Source organism: Rhipicephalus microplus, chromosome 4 (assembly GCF_043290135.1).
Source record: "Rhipicephalus microplus isolate Deutch F79 chromosome 4, USDA_Rmic, whole genome shotgun sequence".
NCBI lineage: Eukaryota > Metazoa > Arthropoda > Arachnida > Ixodida > Ixodidae > Rhipicephalus > Rhipicephalus microplus.
In genome coordinates, this window is record NC_134703.1 from 192,184,713 (window position 1) to 192,205,411 (window position 20,699).

Genomic DNA, 20,699 nt, shown 5'->3' on the forward strand with positions numbered 1-20,699 from the left:
TATCGCCCTATATCACTAACCTCATCATGTTGCAGACTACTTGAACATATCATAGCTAAGGAAATTAATAAGTATTTAGAGGATAACTGCATACTGTTGTCCTGTCAACATGGCTTTCACAAAGGTTTCTCTACTATCACACAGTTAACAACAGTTGTTCATGATTTTGCTAGTGTTCTTGATGGGTCAGGCCAGGTTGATGTAATATTTCTAGATTTCAAGAAAGTGTTCGATCTTGTATTACATAGCAAGCTTATTACTAAACTAGAATCAATTAATCTTCCTGCTTATTTAGTTAATTGGGCGGCTGCCTATCAGACCAACCGCAGTCAGGTCGTTTCTATTAATGGGCACTCATCTGAGAAGCTACCAGTCTCATCAGGTGTGCCTCAGGGCAGTGTCCTTGGCCCCTTATTATTCTTAATATTCATTAATGACATAACCAACGAAATTCATTCCCCTATTCAAATTAGATTATTTGCGGATGATTGTCTACTTTATAATAAAATTAAAAGCCATGAAGATCAAGTATTGCTCAACAATAAATCTCCAAAGTATCCTTTCTTGGTGTCGAGCATGCAGTTAAATTTCAGTAAAAGAGTATATATGTCAAAAACTACAAAGAAATCTAAAAAAATTTCTTTTGGGTACAAGCTGGGTTCTGAAATGCTTGCAGAAGTGAAGGAGTACAAGTACCTGGGAATCACAATAACTAATACCCTAAATTGGAATATGCACATTACTAACATATGCAACTCTTCGTTCAGAAAATTTTGTTTTCTCAGACATAAACTAAAGAATGCATCCTCTAGTACAAGGCTAACGGCTTATAAATCACTAATTCGGCCTAAACTCGAATACGCCATCATTGTCTAGGATCCGTATACAAAAATTAATATCGATAGACTGAAAATGATTCAGCGTAAAGCTGTCAGGTTCATTTATTCTAAATTTCGTATTAGTGACTCTCCCTCTAGTTTAATGATGCAGAATAGTATTCAAACACTACTCCTGTGCAGAAAAATACAGAGACTAAAATTCCTGTTCGCACTGAAAAATAAACTCTTTAACATAAACCCAAGTCCTTATTTATAGTCGCTTACTGCTCGATCAACACGGCATCCTCATGCTGACTCTTCAACACCCTATCGGACACGCACTAATCTTTTCAAATATTCCTTCTTCCCAAGAACTATCACCGACTAAAACAACCTACCATTTCCCCCCTTACATAACGACGATTTCTTAGAACATGTTACCATTTGAACTTCTGACCATGATGTACCAATTTTTATAGCTTCATTATATGTTATCCTTCTGTTCCTTGATCCTTAGTTTAAAAAGCCAATGTCACTTGCCTTATCTCATGCCTCTTTGTGTATATATGTCTGACAAGCTTTTACCACATGGTCTTATTTCAGTGTGTGAAAACTTTTTGTTTAATGTTTCTACTTTTGTTGCTTCACCTTGACGTACCACTTTTAAAAAAATTATGTAGTTTTCGCCTTATTTTTTGCTGCAGTTTCTTTTGTACACATGCCAGTGTTATTTTTTTGCCGAGTATGCGATTTCTCTGCCTTTATTTGCTTTGTTTGTGTCCTTTTGCTCTTCCTGCTTGGGCCAACAGTATTTTATAAATAAAAATAAATAAATAAAAAGTAAGAAGTGGCTCGTGTCGGTGAGACTTTTATGACTGCATTCTGCACAGCATGTTTTAAATCGCGAGAAATTATGCACATGAAATGTTTTCAAACTTTCTATCCACCCCCTACGTGGTCTCAAGAAAATGGGTGCAGAAATATAGCAAGAAAATACGTGCAGTAATATGGCTAAGGCAAGACTGGTCATTGATGCAGGCAAAAATGCCACAAGAACGTAACAAACCCACGGCACTCAAACCTCAATTTAACAATTATCAGTTACAACAAAGTAAATGAAAAATTGTCTTGCAATAAATCTAGTGTTAGTAATAACCTCCATAATGAATTTTCGGATATAAGAAAATTATTTAGTGTTAAATGCAACTTTGCTTTAAAGAGCTTCGAGTGTATTCCAAGAATTAGGGAAACAAGGGTCTGGGCAAACTGTTTGCAAGCAAATGAAGAAACAGCCTCAAGAGGAGTTGACTTATTGAACTGTGACGACCAAGTGAGACATAATGAAGGTGAAAAAAAAAAGTGTCTGATGGAACTTACATAAACATCTTTATTACACAAAACCGTACGGCATCCGTACACACGACCAGAACCACTTCAACAAAGACTCTGTGCCACAGCGTCAGTCCTGCAATACACGATGCCAAACACCACACCCGGTGAACATGGCGAGAACTGGTGTGCACGTCTTCCCTGCGCATTATTAATAGCATTGTGTTTATTTCACTGTTTTAGTTGGAGTGGAGGACAATGTTGTCATCCCAGTCAGGTTAAACTAACACACTTCATAATGAGGCAAGGAGAAAAGATGTGCATGGGAGAGACAACCTGGCCGTCCTTAGTTTGTCTTCGTGGAACCCTCGGAGTATGGTGGCGGTGGTCCCTCCTAGAATTGGGAGAAAATGGTCGCCATCAAGTGGGAAAGTAAATTAGAAGAATGAATTTGGTTTAGTGCAAGAAACAAGCTCACAATGCTATGTCGCAAAGCCAAGACAGATGGTCCCAGAAAATTCCCAGTAGAAGCACAAAAGCCAATTAATTAACTCTGCTGCAAGATTCTGTTCAATTGTGGGTGATGTATATTGGCCCAAGTGGCTTCTGTTTAAATGAGTGCTTTGATCATTGTTGGGGTTTACCATATTTACTCGAATCTACCGCGCCCTCGATTCTAACGCGCACCCAGTTTCCACGACGAAAAAAAAAAGTAAGGCATTGATTGCAACGTGCACCCATTTTTCTCGTTGGCCCGCACGATCACACCACTCGGGAAAACGACTCCTTTCGGGAGCGTCTTCCGTTTAAATATGAGGTGCGGGGGAAGCTTGTGCCTATCTGACGTGCAACGGAGCATTGCCGTCACTCTAGTTTTACCGTGGCCCGATGTCAGCACGGCAACTTGCTTCGCCCCCTTCTTCTCGACGGTTGTGGTGCCAGGCATGTCGAAGTAAAGAGGCGTCTGATCGGCATTCCTGATTTGCCCAAGCAGGTAGCTGTTGTTGTGCCGCAAGTTTAGGACGAACCTCTGAAAACTGATAAGCTTTTCTTCGTACTCCTCTGGCAAGTTTTGGCCCATGCCCGTTTGCTTTCGGAGGGAAAAGCCTAAAGTTAGTTAGCCTAAAGCCTAAAGTTAGTTAGCCAACACCTGCTCGCTTTGAACTGGCTCCGCGTTAGCCCCTTTTCTAAAGCTAACTGTATAGCCTGCACTTGCAGCAGTTCTGTCGTCACGGGCCGCTGTGCCGCTCGCTGCTCAAGCACTCACTCGGCGAGCAGCTCTTCAATTCGCGGAAACCAACCCTGCTGTGGTCCACTGAAGCCTTTGCGTGCATCTTTGCTGTCGACAATCTTCTGCTTTTGTTTCCGCCAGTCCCGCACGCACGTTTCGGAAACTCCGAACGTGCGCGATGCAGCCCGATTTACGTCCGTTTCGGCACACGCGAAGACTTTTCTTTTAAAAGCAGCATCGTGGTGCCCTCGTCGAGTTTTTCAAGTCGGCCCTTCCATGCTGTCGATGCTAATGAACTACAAGATTACAAACTCCTCTGCACACGTACGAAGTGCCGCACATGGGAAACACATAGGCAGAAATGGCCGACGCGCAATGCCGACGCACGTCGGGGGCGGGCATTTTGGAAATGTCGATGGCAATAGAATGACCGTATTCATTTTTTTTTCGAACTCGATTCTAACGCGCATGCGATTTATGAACTCGCTTAACCGGAAAAAAAGGTGCGTGTTAGATTCGAGTAATTACGGTAACATCCCAAAACCACGATATGAGAAACGCTGTAGTGGAGGGCTCCAGAAATTTTGACCTCCTGGGGTTCTTTGACAGCACCTAAATATAAACACATGGATCTCAAGCATTTTCACTACCATTGAAAGTGTGGTCACCATGGCCAGGATTCGACCCTGCGACCTGCAAGTCAGCAATTGAGTGCCCTAGCCACTAAACCACCATGGCGAGTAAATGGCTGCTTTAGAGACTAAAACCTCACAACCAGTGTAAACTGGGGCAGTTTATCATTGGCAAGCCCACATTCTCCAAAAGACAAAGGGCCAAGGGAACATGAGGATTCACAAGTATGCTCTGTTCATTCACACAGCAAACTGTTGCATCTACGTATCTTCTGTTAGCCTGCATAGTTTAGATTAGCTACTAGTTGAAAATGTGGCAACCTGCTTCGCACAATAATTGATGGTAGCACATATGATCACAATCAAATTCACACACCGCGGTTGTGGTAAATGACACGCACTGTTTTGACTCTGTTAGTGCCAAATGCACACATAATTTCGGAGCACCTTGCTGTCAGCCATTGCCTGGCGGTTATCGCCTGTCACCGCGCAGAGAAGTTTTTGGATAACTGGAGCCCATTGAACCAAGCTGAATTCAGACAGGGAAGTTGGTCTCAGACCAAACTTGGTATCACCAAGATTCGACAGCACTTTTAACGCTCTGTACAATGCATTGTTTATAATCAAGAGAATGTTAAAGGGACTGATGAGCAAAATTACCTATTTTCTTTAATGCAATAGAAAGAATGCCAATCTTTGTTTGCAGCAAATATGAACACATGCTGCAAACAGAGCATAAAACTTGAATTTCCAAATGATGGGTTTCAATGACACACTTTGTGTCTAAAATGTGAGACATGCTTGTTGTGACACTTTCTTGTGGCATCACATTTTCTTGGGCAATATTCACCTGATGAGGGAAGATGAATGAACAAAAGTTTTTAGTGACCAAGGTCAATACGTCACCTCTGCAATGCGTCATTATCCTCATTTCGGCCTAGCAACTAGGTCCACTGGAAGCACTTTTTCTGCAAGGGTAGATATGTTAAGCGCGGAATGACGAGGCTGGGACCAGGAGTGACACACACAAGTGCTCACTTTCAAGAATGATTTATTGGAAGCTGGATCACCGAACAAAAGCTCTGTATACTCAGGCAAGCGCAAATATGCAGGCGTGGAGGAATGACAGTTGTTTTTTGAATACCTGTAAAAGTGACACTCTTACAACCACACCCTACCTACACAAGATTGCTTAAAAAAAAAGTGTATGGAAACATCGTCGTCATTCGTGCGGCTTCGAACAAGCTGGGAGGCTCGGCAACCCAACTGCTCACAAAGCATGTGGCTCAATGTCCCTGTGCAGCGCAATGCAGGTGTCGTGTACCAGCTCGTGTGGGTCTTTTTGAAGAGTGCTTGCCCAAAATGAAGCCATGTGGTACAACTGACTAGCATGCGTGAGCTAGGCAAGGAAGGTGTCATCATTATTGTGAAGGCATCAAGGAATAACAATCCCATTTTTCCTGTACTGCATTTGCACGATTTGTAGGTCACCCCATTTTGTCGTTAATTGAAATTCAAAGTTGGAGGGTTGACCTAGAACCGAAAGATAGTTTCGGTTGTAAAGTCTCCCTGAAAATAAACCCTACAGTATTCCATAAAAGCAAGCTTTCAAGCAATGCTATGAAGCAACTTTGGCACACTGTAATTTGACTTTATTTTCAATGTAAATGAGTTTTATTTTACAAAATGTGCTTGTTCTCCCTTTTTTTTTTTTGCCGCCTGATCTTAGAAGGGTCGACAGACAATCGTGTAAATACGGTACATGTTCAGTAATCTAACCCTTTCAGTCATGGTGTGTGCAAATGGATGCGCCAGCTTCAATAGCACGTCATGCACTGTGCGTTTCATCAAATTGCTTGATACTGGATAAGCAGATTCGTGCAGGCCTTCTGAGTGGACAACTGGTGATTATTTATTTTGTTACGCTGTATGTTGCTGCAGTGTATCACTTTTTTAGATGCACTCCCATGTTCGACGATTCTTCGACGTGAGGCATTATAAGACCAACGTGAAAAGCATCTCTTTTCTTCACTCGAAAGAAATCGAACCAAAAAGCAAACTGTGCGTGCATTTCGGGCCTAATAGCGGATTCGTTTTAGGTAAGTATTGAAGCTGACTGGTGGCAGAATAATTAGATAATTAGTTACACACACATTAATTTAATTACCAGAACTGACACAAAACAACGTTTTTCAAAATTTCCTTACTTGGAATGTAATACTGAGCGCCTTGGAATGATGACAAGCAAATTTGACACGCTACTGACAGCGCATCATAATTTGTGACTGAAAGGGATAAAGCTAGTGTCCCATCCTCGTCATTTCAGCCTTTTTCTCTCTGTAGACTGCAGGAGGCTTCCTTTGGCTACATCCGTTGCGCCACGTCATAGGGTGAACAAAGCCAGTGTGTTTCAGCCTCGAGGAGCACCCCATACTTTCATGCTTGTCAAGTTGTCTTAGGAGCACTTGGAGGTCTCCTGAGCGAGAAGCCGGAAAGTTTGACATACAGGAGTGGACGATGTCTTTTTCAGGAGCAGTCTTTCATGGAAGGCTATCAATAAGCCCTTCACTGAGCTTATCTCCTTGAGCACCAACAGAAGCAGGGCTCGGGGATACATGGAGGCACGTTGCACACACGGTCACAAGAAGCGCTGCATCATAACATGTATGGCCAACGCCTTGAACACACACAAAAATTACAGCTACAGTAATTGGAGAGGGACATTGGATTTTATGTATTGGCACATTCAATTTTCTTTTGACTGGTTTTGTATGGAAAGCTAGCCCCGCGCTTTTGGTTGTGCGTACAGAAGAAAACACTAAGAGATTGTCAGTGTTGTGTGCCTGTGAGGCAACACCTTTTCACTAAATGTAGGGGCGTGCATATATTCCATCTTTCAAATATTCTTCTGATAGTGTGTGGTAATTTTTTCGATTCACACTGAAATTTTGACTATTTGAATAATAAGGACTTCCCAAAGACAAATACAGTCCGCATCCAATCGACAATGGTCCCATCAAATTTTTTTTATGCTATAAACCATGACACTCTCGCATCGCAATGAAGCTGCCTTTAAGACAGCTATGGTAGCAAATGTATTGACTAAAAAAAACGCTGATTTCAACATGGACATGCACTGCACCATTACAATGACCTTTTTAATATGCTTCCCCACATTACACAGTGGTATCATGGCAAACCTGCCTTTAGAGCTTCACTACAGCCATAAACGGATGGTCTCGCAAAAGCACTGGCTCGAAACTACGCACATAGGTAGGGGCTTTATTTATTGCAGTTTCAAACAAAAAAAAATATCCGGAAAAAATCGAGAAAGATTTTTAGGATCCAAAATTTCAGATGTTTTTAGACAGTGGTGTCTTTCTACCGGGTAGATGAGCAACTTGAAAGTAGCACGCCCTTGTCCACCAATTCAGTTGGGCCTTCAAACAAGTTGAAGAGGGCAAAGGTAGACTGTGTTGTCAACACCAAATTAGCTGTACCACATGTAAATAAGTATTATTCAGTCTTTGCAATGTCTCATCCATCATAAAACAACTAGAAAACACCATCCCTCCAACACTTAACCAACTTAACTAAAAGAAACACCTTCATGTTCCTGTCTCATAAGAATGTGCTTATAGTAACAGTTCTTCTGTAGTTTTCACTTCAAAGTGTTTGAAAAATATTACGCAAATATTGGACAACTATTGAAAAAATATTCTGTTCCATTTGCACTCAAACATTATTATACTTTGCACAATTAAGAAGGCTCAACTTTTTAAAAAGTCGCTTATGTACAGCAGTTTCTGCGTGGCAGGGGTGTAAGGACTTGATTGTTTCAGAGACAGACCCGTGCTGTTCGGTGAGTTGTCTCATGCCAGTAGAACGTTTACTTTTGAAGTAAGATGACATGCGAGGAACCAGCGGAAGACTGCTTGAAATTACGAGGAGTACCATGCGGCTACCCGCCGCACTCACCGGTGGTGCACTGGCCTGGTCAAAGGATGGCGGGGCTGCTGGCACATACATAGAACCGGTTGTGGCCGGGTTGTAGTAAGCAGAGTTCTGCGATGCCTCGGCTGCCTTGGCCATGGCTGCTGCTGCTGCGAAACAAGACCAAGTGTCGGGCTTCCATTGAAATAAAAGTACCCCAGGGTAGAACCCCAATATATCCACATAGCCACAATAATGAACGAGGTAGTAGTGGGGCCACTACAGACGAAACTCCTTATTGAGCAAATTTGTGCAAGCAACCTATGCTGCACACTCATAGCAGCAATCAAAGTCATTGGCAGGCAAAGAAAATAATTTTAAACATGTGTCACAGTTGCCCTGCGGAAATATTCGAATAAATACTGTAGTATTCAAGTTTCCCATGATTCAAATTTATGCTAGAGAAAATTTCAAAGTATTCGAAACGAATAAATGAATGCATATTAGTCCACATGTAAATGTGGTTTCACTGCAGCAAAAGGGTGCTAAGCCGTGAAAACACCAATCCAGAAAAAAATGAGCCCTGCCGCAAAGTACCACTTCAAAACTGAATGAACATTACACCCTTACACAGATTTATCATTTTTCAAGTTTATATTGCTGATGTACTAGCTTATATGCTCTAAGTAAAGTGAATTTTAAAACTTAAGTTTTACAAGTAATTACTCTTGTTTCATTGAAAGTCCAATCATGACTATTAAAGGTATTTCCACTTTTTCTGAACCAAAAAGAATGGCATTTGTACAGGTCTTGCTTGAATTAAAGAAATATACTGTGTAGGTTTTTCGATAAACATGCTTTTTTCTTTCTTTACAGAATGTGAGACAAATATGTTATACGAATTTGATTCGAAATCATTAGAATGGAATCACCATTCATTCGGAATTCTAGACTTGTGCAAACAGTGAATTTTTCCTTCAAAGCGAATTTGAAGCAAATAATGATCTTCGTTGAATAATTTCAAATCGAATTCGAATAATATATACATCGCATGCTAAAAAGAAAAATGGGTGTGTTTGTCATGACCTAACTAACCTGCTCAATATTTTTAAAAATTTGAAACAAGGCCTGAGCAAATGCCATTTTCTTGCATCAAAGGAAGTGGAAACAACTTTGAATAGTAGTAGGGTATGACTTTCAGTAAAATGCTAGTAACAGCCTGTAAAGTATGTTACGTTTAAAAAATTGCTATACCAAGAGCATATAAGTTGGTATAACAAGCTTTTAAACTAAAAAAACTGAAAAATGTATCAATATGAAAGAAACATCTCCATTTAACCTTAAAGTGGGGCTTCGCAGCAGTGCATATTTCTCTTGAACATGTGTTTTCACGGCTCAGCATAACCTCCCTACTGTGAAACCACACTTACAAAAACTTGCATGCGAATTATTATACGCCTGTATAGACGAGAGCACGCCTATCTCACACCCAGGTGCCTTCGGCGCTATACCCTCGCTTCCAGAGACGCCATAATTTGTTTGCAACTACCAAGGCGCGCCTTGCTAGCATATAATGCAGTGGCTCTGAGAGTTTAAAATGCAAAAAAGCCCCTGTTCACGCTGCTCCCGCTTATGAAATGTCATCTGGATACTACTGCACTGTCATCTGATGAGACAACAACCAGCTTAAGAGGAAGTGATTGCTGAGCATTGTCTGTGAAGCTCACAGCGCATCGCGGGAATTGTGCCAGTGTAGCGTTTTGCGATTGCACAAAATTCCGTCCACAACGGAAAACGCCGAGCTTCACCGCCTTAGGATATAATCGCAATCAGCAGGAAAAACTTTGAGCCCAGTGAGGTGTTCAGTAAGTATAGTTATTGTGTTTATTCAAGCGTGACGCCATCTGTTTCACTTTACAACAGCGATTTGCGTGCAGTGTGCCTGTAGTATGAGGCACATATTGCCGTACTCATTCGCAGGCCGCATGTCAATAATAGAATATACGCATTACGACTTACGCGTGGATGCACGCACCGCGCATGTTTAGTACAACTGCAACGGCCTACTATCGCGATGCGAAAACGGCGTGGAAAGCATAATTTTTTTGACTCAGTCAAACTGCAACATGCCTTGACTAACACTAGGCAAATCTACACGTGCTTACGACTGGCGTCCCCGTAGCATTTTAATATCTTGTTCGGGCTGGCACTTTTGCAGCACGTGTGTGTTCCGAGTGTCTGGCTGGACTGGCAATTGATACACATGCAGTGCATGAACGTAAGTTGGAACCAGATTCTAGCGCTACGTTGATGCCGGCTTACATCACAAATTCTGCCTTGTCACAGTCAAGGCACGCTGCAGTTCGACTGAGTCGAAGGCAACGCTTTCACTGTTCGCGTTTCTTTCAATCGCAATTGTACGTACCTGATGAAGCTGTTTCCGTAATCTACAATGCACATGCTGCAGACGTTCCAGACTGTCGAGGAAGTTCTCCTCGACGTTTCACACAAAATCAGCATAAAATTCCAGCACAGGAACAGCGTGAAACATGCTTACAGTGGAACTCGAGTTGTCAAGTTTCGCGTCTGATTTGCAGAGCGTCTGCTTGCCTGGCAGTTGAGAGTGTTGCTTCGCTATGCTAGCAAGAGACGGGGCCGCGCGCTTTTCAATATGGCAGCAAGCACTGAGCTTGCTGTGTTCTGGTGTATAGATGCTTTCACAGCTTAGCACCCCTCTGCGGCAGTGAAACCATCTTTACAACAAGATTTACGTAAAAAACAAAGCGAAAAACAAGGGACAAGAAAAGAAGGAGACAGACAGCAGCACTGTCTTGTCCCTTGCTTTTGGCGCTGTTTTTTAAGTGAATCATGTCATATCAACTCGCCCAAGCAACTACATTAGCATGTTTACAAAATGTAACACGCAGACTAGTATGCATCTATTCATTCACCTCGAATAATTCGTAATTATGAAAATTTTAAACTCAATTGAAAGTGAATACGAATACTGCCTTATTCGTTTGAATATTCACACAAGCCTATCGCATACACTTCGAACCTAAAATTCACTATTCACACAAGCCTTGTCATAGTACATTCTAGCGCTACCACTACTGCTGCATGATTAGCATAATTCTGGGTGAACTCAAACATTCAAATGTGAGTGCCAATTGAACTGATCGATATTTTTTCAAGCAAGAAATCATAGCAGAGCATCAGTAAGCATATTGTTATCAATCAATAAAGCGTCTGCAGCTTTAAACAACTATTTTTTCACCTCCGTGTGTACACTCAAAGCTAAATTGTCGGCAAGAATGTCTGTTGCTCGTTATTCCGAACTTCGTCGGTCTCTTCTTTTCCCGCAGATCGAGTCTCGTGCCGGTCCAGTGGCGTAGCATAGTGTCTTCTGTGAATGTTTAACTCTGGCAATATTTTCACGGGACGGAATCATCACAGCTTTTTTCTTTTGTCTAGGTTAATGTGACAGGGGAGTGTTGCAAAGTTATGTTGCCGAGTTGTGCTATAGACAATGAGCAAATGCAGAAGCCAAATTGTGTTCATTGATATGACTGGGAAACCCTGCAGTGGTTTTAACAACACGTTCCATTACAGCATCGAAATACTACCATAAAACTTGTTAATTTAACCCACATTAATTTGGAGAAAACTAAAGGTTTGGACATTCTCTGTGGTCCTGGCCAGCATATTGATAGAGTCGAATCTCAATAACTCGAACTCAAAGGGGCCCGAAAATTTGTTCGAAATAAAAGTAGTTTGAATTAATGAAACCTAAATAAACAGAGGGCTCTCCATGCAGTGGCGCATGTGCATTGAGCTAACACACGAGGGGGAAGTTTCAGAAGACTTACATTTATTCACAAATCACAGGATTTGAGTAATCGGTGATGCGCGTCTGCACATGTTTGCCATTCAGCGAGTCAATCATTTTCGCACGCAGCTTACAAAGCATTTCTACTTTGGCTTCAGCATTCTCCTGGCAAGAGAAGTTGCGTGCAGAAATGTCCAGCTCCAACACTTTCTAAAGTAGACGACAAGGGATGCGCAGTGGAGCCTCTCCGCTACGCAGCCACAGCATAGCTAGCACGTGACGAGAAAGGAGGACACGTGAAGAGAAGCAGATCGGCAATTGAGAGAAAACCAACAAAAGCTTTTTATTTTGGTCTCTTGGCGTGCGTCGTTGAAAGGAAAAGAGTTACATGGCAGAGATGGGAAAGGGGGAAGCCTGGCACCGGCGCGCGAGGAACCCCCCCTCACGACGCAGAGCCATGCTCCCGCAAGGGGCAAGGGCTGCAGAAAATAGTGCCTTTTCCCTTTCCTTCAACCACACATTCACTCAACCGAGCGACAGCTTTCTTTTTTTTTACTCTCTCTGTTCATGTGCAGCGTCGAAAGGAGGAGGGTCTTTACGTAGGGCAGGGACGGAAAGGGGAGTAGGGTGACATGGGTGCGTCGCAGATCGGCATATGAGAGAGAGCAAACACTCCACCACAGCCTTTTCTTTCCTTTGCGCGCAGCGTTGAGGTGTCGCAGGTGCCACTGCAAGATTAGGCGGGGTGCTGAGAGCATTGCTGGAGCACTTTATATTCGAATTACCAATTGCAAGTGCTTGCACGTTCGAATTACTGGCTGTTTTTGCCCATTGGAACACACATAGCTTTGACGGGACCTCTTCGTGAGTTCGAATTAACCGGAAGTTCTAATTAAGCTGTTTGAATTAATGAGATTTGACTGTATTTAAACGTGTAAAACTCTCAATAATTCAATCATATCTGGCTGCACTCGGCTGATTCAGACCGTTCCTCGGCATAGGCCGAGCATGAAGCCTCGCGAATGTGCAACGTAAAAAACATGAAACAGCGTTTGCGAACAGCTGAAATGGTTTTGGGCTTTCAGAAAGGTGTGGTTGCCATCTAAAATCTTATCACACTTGTTGGTTTTTGACAACCAAGGCTTCAGTGATTAACAGACTACAAGAAACAGGACACAAGCTGTTCCTTTTGGGCACTGTATTTGTCGCACCAACTTAAGTTATCAAGGACCAACAACAACTTGCCCAACTTCTTATTTCTTTTGAGTTTCAAACATGGTGGAAGCTGTCAACACAGACCACATGCTGGCATAAAAAGCTCCTGGCCATTTTTCTGATGAATGACTCATTGCCACAAGCACGTGAATGGTGCGATACAACGTATGGGTTCTTAGCATGTTTCCACTTGGAACACGAGAGTCTTGAACTGTTGTCGCGTTAAGTAGTGAATGGCTGATATTGTGGCTTTCACCCAGCTCATACAAAAAATGGATCTACATACTCATCAAGTTCATGAGAAAGACAAGGCTTTCATGTAAACCTGCAAGTTTGACAGATTGATATGATTGCATGCACAGTCAAGTTTTCGTGCCTTCTACATTTTTCGCGCTGCTGTGTGCCTTTGCAGCTATTAGTCAGCATGCTTATGGTGTCTCTCTTTCTCGTGACCTTGTTTGTGTGTTTGTGTGTGTGTGTGTGTGTGTGTGTGTGTGTGTGTGTGTGTGTGTGCGTGTGGTCCGATGCCGCGGGCCAGCCGCCGAACCCCGTGAAATTAAAGTCGATCCATATTGGGATGCGAGTAAGCGGCAACATGTTCCACATTTTTCCGTTTTTTTTGGTCGCCTCCGCTGGCGGCGTGCCTTACCTATACCCAGTAACAATGCCAGAATTACTCGCTCGTTTTCGGCGGTTCTCCGTCGCTCCTTTCTAGTTCCTCTCCTTCTTCTGCTTCTTGTTTTCTGTTGCTACCTCGTTCGCCCGGTTGTCTAGTTTTTTTTTTTTTTTTAGGGTCTTCAAACTGTGAGGGTGACCCTCTGCTACGGGAACTTGTACCATTTCACTTATATCCTCCGAAGAAGACAGGTCCACCAGCCGAAACTGTTAGGATTAAATAAATATTTTATTGTTTTGTTTCCTATACTGCACTATTCTTGAAGTTTATAACTTTTATTACTTTAGCCGGAAGAAACTCTGATCATCTATTTTATCTATATACATATATATATATATATATACATGGCGCAATTTGGGAAGTTCGCTGAAGAAAACTGGAACCGTGCCGCCGCCAAGCACTTCAGCGTGCACCTTACACGTGTGACACCTTACACGTGGAGATGCGGGTCGAAAAATCGCGTTTTTTGCGAAAATTTCCACTTTTGGGATATTGCTTCTAAAATCACTTTTGATCATTCAACTATCATTTCCCCAAAGGTCATAGCTGAATTCAAACGAGAAAGTGGTAAAAAGTCGATCTGCGCTAGTGAAGGTAGCTGCCGAAGTCGCGAATTCACGCATCCGACGGCTATTTTTGAAAATCCGCCACTCGGCAACACGATGACGTCCGCCATCGGGGTTTGTTCGGTGGTGTAGATCAAGGCTCCTTCTAGTGTACAGGCGTCCCCCTAGTTTCGTATTTTAGTGAGGAATTTCACAAAACAGTCGTTTCCAAGTCGGTTTGCAGCCAAGCTGCAGCCGCTTCGCGCATCTCTACCGGTCACATGGTACGCTACCGAGGCCGCCATTGGCTACATCTGATCGGCCTCGCTCGCTGAGCGCTTGCGACGATCGGCACTTGCCGTGCGTTTCTATGTTTTTCCGAGTTCACCATGGATAACTCGAAGAAGCGAGACTTCCGAGCACGAAAGTTTGCAAGCAAGAACAAGTACCAAGGGCGTCGACGTAAACCGAAGCGCAAAGCAGCGGTAGAAGAATGCGAGCCGCGGGCCACTAGGCCTAATCAAGGCAGCGGGGATACGGCAGCTTGCGGGAACTTTGACGAAATCGACGCCGCGATCAAGTTCATCAGCGCATCAGAAAAAAAGATTGAACAGTTCGAAAGCGAAAGAACGAAGAGTGTTTGTGGCTCTGTGAGCGGAGTATTTTGTGACATCGGCGCACTGACATCGATGGTAAGCCGTGCTGTTTGTCCAACATGCCACACCGCTGGACTCGTCGTTCGCGACACCGCAAGTAAACGTCAGGGCCTCTCTTCGTTCCTCGAGCTGCACTGTGATAACAGTGAGTGTCCTGAGTCAGTGGTTTCTGCCGCGCATAGTTCGCGGCGTGTTCTGCCGGAAAGACAGCCCACCGATGCCGGTGATGACTGGAGCTACCGAAGCGGCAGCTCGCGCGACAGCTTCGCTGTCAATGTGAAGGTAGTTGTGGCTGCGCGTGCAATAGGCATTGGGCATGAACAGCTGTCGCGTTTTTGCGCTATTCTTGGACTGCCAATACCTATGCATCATAAGACTTTTATTGCAATCGGCAAAAAAGTTCATGCTGCAGCTACCAAAGCTGTGCAAGAAAATCTGGCGAAAGCGCGGATGATAACTAAAGAGAAAGTGGATGGGGCTGATGTTGCTGTCATGTATGATGGCACATGGCAAAAAATAGGGCACAAGAGCCACAATGGCATCGGCACTGCTGTGTCTGTGGACACTGGTTTGTGCCTAGATTTTGAAGTGCTATCGAATTACTGCCTTGCCTGTAGCCGGCACCAGGACTTGGGTGATGAGGAAGAAATATGGCAAGCATTCCACACACCTGTCTGCGAAAAAAATACAGAGTGCTCCTCTCATGCCATGGAGACTGAGGCAGCTTTGCGCATATGGGGCAGGACATCCTCATACACAACACCATTGCGCTTCACCAAGTTCCTCAGTGATGGGGACAGCAAAGCTTATACCGCTGTCGCTGAGGCCAAGGTATATGGTGAAGCTGTTGTGGACAAGGAGGAGTGCACAAACCATGTGGCCAAGCGTCTAGGCACTGCACTTCGGAAACTGCCAACAAGACTTCCACGAGGGGAAAAGCTGACAGATGGCACAATTCAGAAGCTGCAGAACTATTACCGTATTGCAATCACAAACAACAGAGGTGATATTCTGAAAATGCATCGTGCCATCTGGGCCTCATATTTCCATTCATCATCGAGCAACACAGCAGGCAGCCACCGATACTGTCCAGAAGGGGCGACTTCCTGGTGCAAGCATAGGCGAGCTGAAGCGCTTGGGGAAGCCCCACCCGACCACACACCAATCTTGACCAAGGCTCAAGGATTGGCTGTGCTTCCCATTTACAAGCGGCTCACAGATGAAAAGTTGCTGGTGCGTTGTATCCAAGGGAAGACCCAAAACGCTGCAGAATCTTTGAACAGCAAAATCTGGTTGTTGTGTCCGAAGACTAAGTTTGCCTCCCGGACAACAGTGGAAACTGCAGCTGCTATGGCCGTGTTGTGGTTCAATAAAGGACATTCAAGCTTTGAACACGTGCTAGAGGAGCTTGGTGTAGTCCCACCAGATCAACTGATCACCCTGGGCCGATCCCGCGACCAGAGGAGAATCGAAAGAATGTCTGCGTGTGAAACAGCCGAGGCAAGGGCCCATCGGCGGAACGTGGCAAAAAAAGCGCGCCTTGATGACTCCCTTCTCAAGCGGCGAGAAGGATCCACATATGGAGCAGGACAATTTTAGGTGCTCTAGCTGTGTCCCTTCTATGATATCACCAAGTTTTGTGCAAATCGCACTGTGTAATCATGAGTAAACGTATTTACAACTTTCAAATGCATTTTTCTCGATTTCCATTTTGAGGTAATTCTCTCATCTTGTGCACAATCTTTTTTAGGCATAAAATAGTCCTATCTTGATGAAATTTTGCACAGAGCTTAATCAGCCACTCTAGAATACAAGTATCTACTTTAGGTTGCATTATACATCACAGATTTTTTGTTACACAACTTGATACACTGATAGAGAGATGTAAAATATGCATTTAGTACTTTTAATTTTTTTTTTTTAATGTAGCAAATAAATTTTCTGTTTGAGGTACTTTTCTGTATTGTACTGCTCAAGTGCAGCAGAATGAGCCATTTTGCAATTCTGTGTGAAAATTTTTAGTAAGCTTTATTATGTGCACAAAAAACACTATATTTTGATATCAAAGTTGTAGTAACTCCGGAACTACTATAGCTATCAAACAAATAATTGCAGTTATGAAATCAGAACTGCAAGCTTTACTAACACCTAAAATTTCAAGGAGCTGGGTTATGAAATAAAAAAAAACCTTTTTCGAGTAGCATCTCCCCTTAAGGGAAACGGTGCAGAAATCACGGCTACATTTTGCAGCAGCACTGGCCCATCTCGTGACACCTAGGCTTGTTTCAAACTACTTTCTTTTCGCCTCATAAAACATGACACAACATTCATTGATCAAACTTTGTGGGGCATTAGGGGGAGTGTGGCTAGGCGTGGTAGCTGAAGTGCACTTACATTGATTGATTTGTGGGGTTTAACGTCCCAAAACCACCATATGGTTATGAGAGACGCCGTAGCGGAGGGCTCCGGAAATTTTGACCACCTGGGGTTCTTTAACGTGCACCCAAATCTGAGCACACGGGCCTCGACATTTCCGCCTCCATCGGAAATGCAGCCGCCGCAGCCGGGATTTGAACCCGCGACCTGCGGGTCAGCAGCCGAGTACCTTAGCCACTAGACCACCGCGGCGGGGCCTGAAGTGCACTTACACTGATATGATCCAGAAGGTTGTGTGGGAGCAGGACCCGCATAACCGGCCACGTTGAATCCTGGTGCCGGTGCAGGACCGCTAGGCGGTGCCCCATTGGGGTAGCTTGGGGGCGCCCCTGCTGGGTAGCCGCCACCCGGGTAGTACTGGGGTGGGCCATTGACGCCCGGGTACGGGGGTAGCATGTCGCTCATGAAAACAGAGTTGGCTGCAAACAAATGCACCGAGCAATGAAAGGAAGCCGAGCTTTCTTTGTTTATGGCAACACGAAGCACATCCAGAGCGGATAGCTTCAGGTCGCTGCTGCTATCCAAGGTTCTTTGCTATGCACACATCGTGCACAGGCCTCCACCGAAATGCATCCAACATGGCCGAATCAGTCTCACAACTTTCGGTCAGCAGCCAACCATTAAGCCACCGTGATGAAAGCTGTTTGAGATAGAATATTCATGCAATGATATCAAACATCAGCTCAGACTTTATGTACACTGTACTATTAGTTTTAAAACTTCACCTGATCAAATTTTTATTAAACTGGCACACAGACCTCGCTTTATAATATTTCACTGAATTCTGAGCGTGCCAGGAAGTGCCACAAGTTTGGCAATACTGAGTGCCCCAGAGCTCAGAAAAGCCTGTATCTAGATGATAAGGTTATAAAATAATACAAAACACAGTAAACATAAAAAAAATCAAGGCTTGTCGTTATTGGCATAATAAAAAAATCAATTTTTTCTTTTTCTTTTATAATGTCGGTCAAACTTGTGGACGTCTTTTCGATGTTGTCACAGACTCTCTAAAAAGTTTTTGCCTTCCCTTTATAGAACACCCCACAATCCGCCCAAGTGATAGAGTATACCACTTCTAACACTCTTTCTTTAGGTGGTCTGTCTTTTACATGCAGGAAGAAGCGGCCGAGCATAGAAGTTGACGCCCTAGATGTAGGAAATCCAGACGTGAAACCTGCTTTGGAGGTGATGGGTCAATGCCCCCTTGAAGGGGTCGGGGGGGGGGGGGGGGTGCTAGCGGCATGCAACCCTCTCAATGGAGGCTTACGAGTAGCGACTGTACAGAAGATCACATCTTAACTTCCGTTCCTCGTTTGTCCGGTTGTCCTCCAAAGAACAGACCCTTCGTGCACGAGTGAGTAGAAATTTTAACTAGCGTTGAGGTAGCGGCCAGTGTGGGTGGGCTTCCAATGCACCGAGAATCGCAGCAAATCTTTGTCCCAAGAACATCAAAGAAGAGCAAACAGTTTTTTTTCTCTTCACAATGAAATGAATGGCTGGTGTAGTGTCGTGCGACCCCTGATGTTGTGTATACACACCAGTGTGGTAAGGTTTGTGGTGCATGCCGCTAGATGGGACTAAGCATTCACAGTGCTCGTTTTCTTAGCCTACCCGGTGTGGCCATGTACGATATGTGACCCAGCCATGTCACATTGGCCAACCACCTCGTCTGCACATCTGCTCTTGGAAACTTATGTAGAAAAAAATAAGGATACCTGTGTTTGTGAGCTGTCTTTGGTGTTACATTAACCAGAAATATCTTTTCTCGAGGCAAGGATTTAGTGATTCAAGCTTGTTTATCTGCTTTTCGTATTTCTCATCTTTTTTTTATTTTTTTAAACATTTACTTGTTCGTTGTTGTGTGGTGGCGGGCGCTATATACATCGCGCGTTTAATGCTTTCCACATGCCCAGCTCTGTTCATCATTGCCTTTGCACACTTTTGCTGTACATACAGTCAACTGCCGATTTTTCGGACATCTTTGCGGCACCGCCACGAGCACCATAGAATCAACGTATAAAGAAGTCTGAAATTTCGGACGCTCGAATCCCCCAGAGTCCAATTTTCGGGACATTTTGACGCGACAAAAGGTCGGAAACCATCACCGACCTTAACAGTACGTTATGTTGGGCTAGTTGGTACATATTAGGCTGAAATACGTGGCTCATCTTTGTCAACCTTGCGCCATGTATTTCAGCCACCACTGACCTCCAGTGGAAACTACCACAACTGCGTCACACGCGATTACGATCACATAAATGAGTGCGCCGCTCTACTGTGGTGGCATCTGTTACTTGGAATCGTTGATCGTTAGCGGAGAAACACACATGGCCTCAGAGATCCCCAACACTGGCCGTGTTTATCGTGCAAGGGTGCTTCGCTGACAATCGAAACTATCCACCCGGAAATTTTTCGGCGCCAATAAAGTTCCTTTCGCTTTAGCGCTTGTGCTCGTGCATGCCACTCTGGCTTTCCACGCAGCGCTTTCGCGAAGCGTTTCACTACTTCGAACTAGAACTAACCGTCACACACCGATTTGGACTGGCCTCGCTAGCTATCTTGAATGTTTACCAGCGCCACCTCCGGAGTATCCGAGGCACCGTCGCCTGCCCTCGTGCCGTTTTGTTTACGCAGCCCACATGGTGCATGGCTAACCTAATGCCTGGTTATGCGATCGTGTGAAGTGTGCTCTGCAACGCTAAGCCTAGGAGCTTCGACGCTCGTCAGCAAACTCCTTTGTTCACATCGTGAGGATTTCGCTTGCCTGTGATAGCCCCCACTCTGCCTTCGTCGTCCTCGACGATGGCATCGAAGCGCGGAAAATAGTACCGTCGGTTAACGATAAAGAAGAAAGCTGCCATTATTAAGTTAGTAAAGAGTGGCCGATCGCAGGCTGACGTGAGCAAGGAGTTCGGCATTTCCAAGCAAACAGTTTCCAATTTCCTGAGGAACAAAGACAAGATCTTGGAAGCGGCCGAAAAACCGTCTGGTGCCCAAAAGATCAATGCAAGCCAAGGTATTCATCCATAGCTTGAAGACGCTCTCGTCGTGTGGCTTAATTAAATGATTTCCAAGCGGTTGCCAGTCTCGGGCTGCATCTTGAAACAAAAAGCAGAAACTCTCGCGTTTCGAATGGACATCACAGATTTTAGGTTCAGTGATGGATGGCTGAGAAACTTGAAGCACAGGAATGACCTCAAGTTCAAGAAGATGTGTGGCGAAAGTGGCGCCATTGAGAGTGCAGTTATTGCGCAGTACCGCAGTGGAAAACTCAAGTCTTTGTTGCAGCAGTTCTCTGCTGACAACATTTTCAACTGCGACGAAACTGGCTTGTTTTACAAGCTGCTGCCGGAAGAACACTCGCTTTTGCTGGTGACGCGTGCCATGGAGGCAAGCATA

General features: G+C 44.1%; 1 protein-coding gene across 4 annotated transcripts in view; it reads right to left on the bottom strand.

The window, feature by feature from the left end:
• Positions 1 to 2,187: 2,187 nt before the first annotated feature.
• The window catches only part of LOC119183412 (WW domain-binding protein 2-like), a 121,555-nt gene continuing 103,043 nt past the window's right edge, over positions 2,188 to 20,699 (bottom strand). The window contains exons 6-8 of one of the 4 annotated variants that reach the window (XM_075893893.1): positions 17,513 to 17,719; positions 7,989 to 8,113; positions 2,188 to 2,541 (exon numbers count right to left, since the gene is read on the bottom strand). In XM_075893893.1, the coding sequence (XP_075750008.1) occupies positions 2,494 to 2,541; positions 7,989 to 8,113; positions 17,513 to 17,719 (380 nt within the window). In that variant the 3' untranslated portion in view covers positions 2,188 to 2,493. The remainder of the gene's footprint in view (positions 2,542 to 7,988; positions 8,114 to 17,512; positions 17,720 to 20,699) is intronic. The other 3 variants (XM_075893894.1, XM_075893897.1, XM_075893896.1) reach the window with 3 other exon arrangements.